A 9508-nucleotide genomic window follows, 5' to 3' on the forward strand; every position below is an offset into this window, starting at 1 on the left:
GGGATTTGGGATGGAATTCTGAGGGATTTTTGGGGATTTTGGATCGAATTCTGGGGGATTTGGGATGGAATTCTGAGGGATTTTTGGGATTTGGGATGGAATTGAGAGGGATTTTTGGGATGGAATTCTGAGGGATTTTTGGGATTTGGGATGGAATTCTGAGGGATTTGGGATGGAATTCTGAGGGATTTTTGGGATTTGGGGAGGAGGGGGAAGGGGAAAGGGTGGGAAAAGGGAAGGAAAAATAATGGGAAAAGGATGGGAAAAGAGAAGGAAAAGGGTGGGAAAACAATGGGAAAAGGGAAGGAAAAATAATGGGAAAAGGTTGGAAAAAGGGGTGGAAAAATGATGGGAAAAGGGAAGGGAAAGGGAAGGAAAAAGGGAGGAAAAATTATGGGAAAAGGGGTGGGAAAAGAATGGGAAAAGGGAAAACAATGGGAAAAGGTTGGGAAAATGATGGGAAAAGGGGTGGGAAAAGGGTGGAAAAGGGAGGGAAAAAGGGTGAGAAAATAATGGGAAACCAATGGGAAAATGGTGGGAAAAAGGGATTTTTGGGATTTGGGATGGAATTCTGAGGGATTTGGGATGGAATTCTGAGGGATTTTTGGGATTTGGGATGGAATTGAGAGGGATTTGGGATGGAATTCTGAGGGATTTTTGGGATTTGGGATGGAATTCTGAGGGATTTTTGGGATTTTTGGGATTTGGGATGGAATTCTGAGGGATTTGGGGGATTTTTGGGATTGAATTCCAAGGGATTTTTTTGGGATTTGGGGAGGAGGGGAAAGGGAAAAGGGTGGAAAAAGGGAAGGAAAAATGATGGGAAAAGGGGTGGGAAAAAGGGTGGAAAAAAAATGGGAAAATGTTGGGAAAAAGGGATTGTTTGGGATGGCTGGGATGGAATTCCGAGGGATTTTTGGGATTTGGGATGGAATTGAGAGAGATTTTTGGGATTTGGGATGGAATTCTGAGGGATTTGGGATGGAATTCTGAGGGATTTTTGGGATTTTGGGATTTTTGGGATGGAATTCCGAGGGATTTGGGGGATTTGGGATGGAATTCTGAGGGATTTTTGGGATTTGGGATTGAATTCTGTGGGATTTTTGGGATTTGGGATGGAATTCTGTGGGATTTTTGGGATTTGGGATGGAATTCTGAGGGATTTTTGGGATTTGGGATGGAATTCTGAGGGATTTGGGATGGAATTCTGAGGGATTTTTGGGATTTGGGATGGAATTCTGAGGGATTTTTGGGATTTGGGATGGAATTCTGAGGGATTTTTGGGATTTTTGGGATTTGGGATGGAATTCTGAGGGATTTGGGATGGAATTCTGAGGGATTTGGGATGGAATTCTGAGGGGTTTTTGGGATTTGGGATGGAATTCTGAGGGATTTTTGGGATTTGGGGAGGAGGGGGAAGGGGAAAGGGTGGGAAAAGGGAAGGAAAAATAATGGGAAAAGGATGGGAAAAGAGAAGGAAAAGGGTGGGAAAACAATGGGAAAAGGGAAGGAAAAATAATGGGAAAAGGTTGGAAAAAGGGAGGAAAAATGATGGGAAAAGGGAAGGGAAAGGGAAGGAAAAAGGGAGGAAAAATTATGGGAAAAGGGGTGGGAAAAGAATGGGAAAAGGGAAAACAATGGGAAAAGGTTGGGAAAATGATGGGAAAAGGGGTGGGAAAAGGGATGGAAAAGGGTGGAAAAACAATGGGAAAAAGGGAAGGAAAATTATGGGAAAAGGGTGGGAAAAGGGTAGGAAAAACAATGGAAAAAGGGTGAGAAAATAATGGGAAACCAATGGGAAAATGGTGGGAAAAAGGGATTGTTTGGGATTTGGGATGGAATTCTGAGGGATTTTTGGGATTTGGGGATTTGGGGGATTTGGGATGGGATTCCAAGGGATTTTTGGGATTTTTGGGAAAAAGGGATAAAAATCTGGGATTTTTTGGGGAAAAGGGGAAAAATCTGGGATTTTTTGGGGAGAAAGGGAAGAAAATCCGGGATTTTTTGGGAAAAGGGACAAAAATCCAGGATTTTTTGGGAAAGAATGGGGAAAAAAAATTGGAATTTTTTGGGAAAAAATGGGGGAAAAAATGGGAAAAAATCTGGGATTTTTTTGGGAAAAAGGGAAATCTGGGAATTTTAGGGAAACAATGGGAAAAAAACTGGGATTTTTTGGGGAAAAAAGAGACAAAAAAATCTGGGATTTTTTGGGACAAAGGGAAAAAAATCTGTTATTTTTTGGGAAAAAATGGGAAAAAAAATCCAGGATTTTTTTTTGGAAAAATGGAAAAAAAATCTGGGATTTTTTGGGAAAGAATGGCAAAAAATGGGGATTTTTTGGGAAAAAGGGGGAAAAAAATTGGGATTTTTTGGGGAAAAAGGGGGAAAAAATTGGGATTTTTTGGGAAAAAATGGGAAAAAGGTTGGGAATGTGAGGCTGGAATTTGATCCTGGAATTGATCTCGATGAGAAATAATTAATGAATGAGAGATAATTAATGAATGAAGGATAATTAATGAATGAGGGATAATTAATGAATGAGGGATAATTAATGAATGAGAGATAATTAAGATCAGGAATAATTCATGAGGATTGTTGGGATGAAATCTGAGCTGGAGGGAAGAGCTGGGTGGGGAAAAGTGGGAATGGGGGAAAAAATGGGATAAAATTCCCAAAAAAAGCAGTTTGGATCCCAAAAAATCCGGAAAAAAGCAGTTTGGATCCAAAAAAATGCTGGAAAAAACATGTTTGGATCCCAAAATATCCTGGAAAAGCAGTTTGGATCCCAAAAAATCCTGTTTGGATCCCAAAAAAACCTGTTTGGATCCCAAAAAATCTGGAAAAAACCTGTTTGGATCCCAAAAAAGCAGTTTGGATCCAAAAAAATGCTGGAAAAAACATGTTTGGATCCCAAAATATCCTGAAAAAGCAGTTTGGATCCCCAAAAAAAGCAGTTTGGATCCCAAAAAATCCTGTTTGGATCCCAAAAAAAGCCATCTGAATCCCAAAAAATCCCAAAAAAAGCAGTTTGGATCCCCAAAAAAAAAAAAACCAAGCAGTTTGGATCCCAGAAAAACCTGTTTGGATCCCAAAAAATCATGAAAAAAGCAGTTTGGATCCCAAAAAATCCGGAAAAAAAGCAGTTTGGATCCCAACAAATCCCAAAAAAAGCAGTTTGGATCCCAAAAAATCTGGAAAAAACCTGTTTGGATCCCAAAAAATCTGGAAAAAACCTGTTTGGATCCCAAAAAATCCTGGAAAAACCTGTTTGGATCCCAAAAAATCTGGAAAAAAGCAGTTTGGATCCTAAAAAATCCAGAAAAAAACAGTTTGGATCCCAAAAAATCTGGAAAAAGCAGTTTGGATCCCAAAAAATCCGGAAAAAAGCAGTTTGGATCCCAAAAAATCCCAAAAAAGCAGTTTGGATCCCAAAAAATCTGGAAAAAACCTGTTTGGATCCCAAAAAATCATGAAAAAAGCAGTTTGGATCCCAAAAAATCCTGGAAAAAGCAGTTTGGATCCCAAAAAATAAAAAAAAAGCAGTTTGGGTCTCAAAAAATCCAGTTTGGATCCCAAAAAAACCCTGGAAAAAACCTGTTTGGATCCCAAAAAACCAGTTTGGATCCCAAAAAATCCCAAAAAAAGCTGTTTGGATCCCAAAAAATCCTGTTTTGGATCCCAAAAAAAAACCTGTTTGATGACTCAATCCAGGGAAAAAAATAAAGAGAGTTTTCCTGCTTTTTACCTGATTTTTTGGTGGTTTTTTTCCCACTTTTCCCCCTTTTTTTTTATTTTCTGGGCTGTTTTGGGGACATTTTCAGGCTGTTTTGAAACTTTTTTCTAGGCTGTTTTCTGAATTGTTTTGGGACATTTTCAGGCTGTTTTCTCAGTGGTTTTTGGGGCATTTTTTGGCAGTTTTCAGACCATTTCCCGGGTGTTTCCTGGGCTATTTTAAGTGCATTTTCAGCCCATTTCCACCCCATTTTCTGAGCTATTTTGGGGCATTTTCAGCCCATTTCCATCCCATTTTCTGGGATATTTTGGGGCATTTCCATCCCATTTTCTGAGCTATTTTGGGCAGTTTTCAGCCCATTTTCCGGCTGGTTTTTGGGCTGATTTTGGGGCACTTTCAGGCTGTTTTCTGGGCTATTTTGGGGACATTTTCCGGCTGTTTTTTGGGCTGATTTTGGGGCACTTTCAGGCCATTTTCAGGCTGTTTTCTGAGCTATTTTGGGGCATTTTCCGGCTGTTTTCTGGGCTGTTTTGAGGGCACTTTCAGGCTGTTTTATGCGCTAATTTGAGGACACTTCCAGCCCATTTTCCGGCTGTTTTTCGGGTTTATTTTGGGGCACTTTCCGGCTATTTTCTGGGCTATTTTGGGGGACATTTTCCGGCTGCTTTTGGGGCACTTTCCGGCTGTTTTCCAGGCTATTTTGGGGGCATTTTCGGGCTGTTTTGGGGCACTTTCAGTCCATTTTCTGAGCTCTTTTAAGGGCACTTTCAGCCCATTTCCACCCCATTTTCTGGGCTGTTTTTGGGGCACTTTCGGGTTGTTTTCTGGGCTATTTTAGGGACACTTTCAGCCCACTTTCCGGCTGTTTTTGGGGCTGATTTGGGGTATTTTCCGGCTGTTTTTGAGGCTGATTTTGGGGCACTTTCAGACTATTTTCTGGGCTATTTTGGGGATACTTTCAGCCCACTTTCCGGCTGTTTTATAGGCTATTTTGGGGGTACTTTCAGCCCACTTTCCGGCTGTTTTATAGGCTATTTTGGGGATACTTTCAGCCCACTTTCCGGCTGTTTTCTAGGCTATTTTGGGGACATTTTCCGGCTCTTTTCTGGGCTGTTTTCAGCCCATTTGCGGACTGTTTTCTGGGCTATTTTGGGGGCATTTTGAGGGCGTTCTCTGGGCTATTTTGGGGGCATTTTGAGGCTATTCTCTGGGCTATTTTGAGGGCACTTTCAGCCCATTTTCCCGCTGTTTTCTGAGCTATTTTGAGGGCATTTTCAGCCCATTTTCCGGCTACTTTCTGCGCTATTTTGAGGACACTTTCCCCCCATTTCCCCTCCCCAGCCCCCCTCACCGTGTCTCCAGGGGTCTTTGGGCTCCACAGCTCCGGACACGATGTCCTCATCTGAGGGGAAAGTCACTCGTTTGGCTGCCGGCCTGCCGCGGCCTTCCTCCGATCCTCTCGGGCCTTCTCCCGGTGAGGATAAACCTTCTCCTGGCGAGGATAAACCTTTCTCCGGTGAGGATAAACCTCCTCCCGGTGAGGATAAAGCTTGTCCTGGTGAGTCCTGAGAGTCCAAAGCTCGTCCCGGTGAAGCCAAACCTCCTCCCGGTGAATCCAAAGCTTTCCCCGGTGAGGCTAAACCTCCTCCCGGTGAGGCCTGAGAGGCTAAATCTCCTCCCGGTGAGGGCAAAGCTTGTCCTGGTGAGGCTAAACCTCCTCCCGGTGAATCCAAAGCTCTTCCCGGTGAGGCCAAAGCTTGTCCCGGTGAGCCCAGAGCTTCTCCCGGTGAGGCTAAACCTCCTCCCGGTGAGGGTAAAGCTGCTCCCGGTGAGGCCTGAGAGTCTAAAGCTTCCCTCGAAGAGCCCAGAGCTTTCCCCGGTGAGGCCTGAGAGTCCAAAGCTTGTCCCGGTGAGGTTAAATCTCCTCCCGGTGAGGCTAAACCTCCCTCCGGTGAGGTGTGAGCGGGCAGAGCTCCCGCCGAGGCCTCAGCGCCCAGCGCCGCCGCTTCCCCCGCCGAGGCCTCCGCCTCCTCCATGGCCGAGCTCCGGGCGCTTCAGGGCATCGCCGGCCGATCGCTGAGCCACCCCGGGCCGGCGGCAGCCCGGGGGGGACGGGAAGGGATGGGGAGAGGGACGGGAGAGCGCCGGGGAAGCACCGGGAGCGAGCGGAGCGCCGCCGCGGCAACGGCGGCCAGGCACGGCCCGGCAGCGGCACTTTCGACACGGGAGGTGAGGACGGGCGGGGAGAAGCGGAAAACGGGACGGGAGAGTGGGGGATAAATGTGGGGTAGGAGGGGATGGAGGGGAGGGTGGGATGGGAGAGGGGAGGGAGGGAAGGAGGAGGAGGAGGAGTGGAGAGGGGAGAGGGGGACGTGGCGAATCTGCGACGGCGAATCTGCGGTGGCGAATCTGCGGGGAGAGCGGTGCGAATCTGCGGGGAGAGCGGTGCGGGGTTGGCGGCGGCAGGTTCGTCACGGCGCTGGAATTTGGGAAAAGGAAAGGAAAAAATCGGGATGAGAGGGGATGGAGAGGAGAGTGGGATGAGGGAAGGGAGAGGGGGAAGGTGGAGGAAAGGCGAGGGGGATGTGGCGAATCTGCGGCGGGGAATCTGTGGGGAGAGCGGCGTGGGGTTGGCGGCGGCAGATTCGGCACGGAGCGAAAAATTGGGAAAAGGGAGGAAAAATGCGGGATGGGAGGGAATGGAGGGGAGGGTGGGATGGGAGAGGGGAGAGATGGAGGAAAGGTAAGGGGGATGTGGAGAATCTGCGGCGGCGAATCTGCGGTGGCGAATCTGCGGTGGCGAATCTGCGGCGGCGAATCTGTGGAGGGAGCGGTGCGGGGTTGGCGGCGGCAGATTCGACACGGCGCTGGAATTTTGGGAAAAGGGGGAAAAATTCGGGATGGGAGGGGATGGAAGGGAGAGTGGGATGGGAGAGGGGTGAGGAAGGGGAGAGGAGAGTGGGAAGGTGGAGGAAAGGCGAGGGGGATGTGGCGAATCTGCGGCGGCGAATCTGCGGCGGCGAATCTGCGGTGAGGCTGTCGGCGGCAGATTCGCCACGGCGCGGGAATTTTGGGAAAAGAGGGAAAAAAGGGGAAAGGAGGAAGCGGGAAAAGCGGGAAGGAAGCGGAAGGAGCGGCGGGAGAGAGCTGAGGAGGTCGCTGAGGGGTTCAGAGCTCGGAAAGGCACGGCGGGTGGGTGTGGCGAATCTGCGGAGCGGCGGCGAGCGGGGCTGGGGAGTCACCGGGGAGCGGAAGGGGAACCGGATAGGAACGGGAAAGGAACGGGAGAGGGAAAGGAGACGGGATAGGGATAGGAACGGGATAGGGAGAGGGAATTCCAGTCGGGAAAGGGATCAGGAACTCCCCGCAGGACTGCGAACGGCAGCGGAACCGGAGCGCGCTGAGCTGTACCGGAGAGCGGCGAGCGGAACGGCACCGGGACTGGGAATCTCGAACGGGACCGGGATTGGGAATTCCGAGCGGAACCGGGATTGGGAAACCCAAACGGGACCGGGAACGGAACCGGGATCGGGAATTCCGAACGGAACCGGGACTGGGAATCTCGAACGGGACCGGGATCGGGAATCCCGAACGGGACCGGGAAAGGGATTGGGAATCCCAAACGGGACCTGGATTGGGAATCCCACTCGGGATCGGGATCGGGAATTCCGAACGGGATTGGGAACGGCACCGGGATTGATAACGGCACCGGGATTGGGAATCCCACTCGGGACCGGGATAGGGAATTCCGCTCGGGATCAGCAACGGCACCGGGACTGGGAACGGAACCGGATTGGGAATCCTAAACGGGACCGGGAAGAGGACCGGGAATCCTAAACGGGACCGGGAATCCCACCGGGAATCGCCCCGGGAATCCCAAACAGGACCGGGAATCTCACGGGAATCTCACGGGAATCCTAAACGGGACCGGGAATCCCAAACGGGACCGGGAATCGCGCCGGGAATCTCACGGGAATCCCCGCCCAGGTACGGAACGGGAAGCCCCGGCGGAACCGGACCGGGAATGGTGCCTGGAGCCGCTGGGGATTCTCACAGTCTTTTTCTCCCTTTTTCTCTCCTTTTTTCCCGTTTTATTGGTTCATTTTTTCACCCGTTATTCCCCCTTTTCCTGCCCGGTTTGCCTCCCGTTTGCCTCCCGTTATTCCCCCTATTTCCCCCCGTTTTTCCCCATTTATTCCCCCATTATTTCCCTCATTTTCCCCCGTTATTCCCCCCGTTCTTCACCTCATTTCTCTCCCCTTTTTCCTCCTTTTTTCCCCCTTTCCCCCCATTTCTCTCCCTATTCCTCCCCATTATTCCCCCATTTTTCCCCCATTATTCCCCCATTTTCCCCATTATTCTCCCCACTTTTCCCCCATTTCTCCCCCATTATTCTCCCCCATTATTCCCTCCATTTCTCCCCATTATTCCCTCCATTTTCCTTTCCCCATTTCTCCCCATTTTCCCCTATTCTCCCCATTTCCTCCTTTCCCCCATTATTCTCCCATTATTCCCCATTTCTCCCTTCCATTATTCTCCCCATTTATTCCCCCATTTTTCCCCATTATTCCCTCCATTTCTCCCCGTTATTCCCCCATTCCCTCACTTCTTTCCCCTATTTCTCTCCATTATTCCCCCATTATTCTCCCCATTTTTCCCCATTATTCCCCCATTATTCTCCCCTTCATTATTCTCCCATTTATTCCCCTATTTCTCCCCATTTATTCCCCCATTTCTCCTATTTTCCTTCCCATTATTCCCCCATTTTCCCCATTTCTCCCCATTATTCCCCCATTATTCTCCCCATTATTCCCCCAATTTTCCCCCATTTCTCCCCCATTATTCCCATTATTCTCCCCATTTCCCCCATTATTCCCCCTATTTCTCCCCCATTATTTTCCCATTTTCCCCATTATTCCCCTTTTTTTCCCCCATTATTCTCCCCATTTTTCCCTATTTCTCCCCCATTATCCCCATTTCTCCCTATTTTCCCATTATTTCCCCCCCATTTTTTCCCATTTCTCCCCATTCTCCCCCAATTTCTCCCCATTTCTCCCCATTTTTCCCCAATTCTCCCCAATTTCTCCCCATTTTCCCCCATTTTCCTCCCTCCCTCCCTCCAGCCCCCATGGCCGACCCTCTCCCCTCCCGGTGGCAATCCTTCGCCTCCCCCGAGCTCCCGACCCCTCGGGCAGCCGCGGCTTCTCCCAAAACCCCCAAAATTCCCCAAATTCCCCAAATCCCCCAAATCCCCCAAATCCCCAGGCTCCTCCCCCCACCACCGCCCTGCAGGCAGCCCGAGCATCCCTCCGCGAGAAATTCCTGCGGATCCTGGCAGCTTCCCGCGGCCGGAGGGCCAAATTTTGGCTTTTCGGCAACGTGGGGCTGCAGGCTGAGCTCAGCGCCGCCGACGTGCAGCTGCTGCAGCTGCAGGTGGATTGGCTGCCGACGGCGCTGGGGGTGCAGCGAGCGGCTCTGCTCAGACACACCGACATGCTGGCTCTTTCTTTTCTTTTGGAATGATGGAGAAAATAAAGCAATTTTTCTGATTTTTAATGAGTGTTTGGTGGCTTTTTTCCGGATTTTTTCTGGCTTTTTCCCGCTTTCCCCCCTTTTTTTCTTGATTTTTTCCTGATTTTCCCCTGATTTTTGGTGGCTTTTTCCCCCTTTTTTCTTGATTTTTTTCTCCCCATTTTCCCCCTTTTCCCCTGATTTTTTCCTGATTTTTTGGTGGCTTCTTTCCCATTTTCCCCACTTTTCCCCCATTTTTCCCTG

The 9508-nt window shown here is 49.1% G+C and overlaps 1 protein-coding gene across 1 annotated transcript in view; it reads right to left on the reverse strand.

Moving 5' to 3' along the window:
* The window catches only part of PPP1R37 (protein phosphatase 1 regulatory subunit 37), a gene marked incomplete at its 3' end in the record, with an annotated part of 35551 nt that extends 26294 nt beyond the window's left edge, over nt 1-9257 (reverse strand). Inside the window, exons 1-4 of the mRNA XM_085044015.1 lie at nt 9001-9257; nt 6106-6212; nt 5532-5785; nt 5085-5447 (exon numbers count right to left, since the gene is read on the reverse strand). Coding sequence (XP_084900141.1) covers nt 5085-5447; nt 5532-5785; nt 6106-6212; nt 9001-9228 — 952 coding nt within the window. The remainder of the gene's footprint in view (nt 1-5084; nt 5448-5531; nt 5786-6105; nt 6213-9000) is intronic.
* Between the last annotated feature and the right edge of the window lie 251 nt (nt 9258-9508).

The sequence above is a fragment of the Lichenostomus cassidix genome, unplaced genomic scaffold (assembly GCF_008360975.1).
Source record: "Lichenostomus cassidix isolate B80296 unplaced genomic scaffold, HeHo_3.0 HiC_scaffold_35, whole genome shotgun sequence".
In the NCBI taxonomy this organism is placed as follows: Eukaryota; Metazoa; Chordata; class Aves; order Passeriformes; family Meliphagidae; genus Lichenostomus; species Lichenostomus cassidix.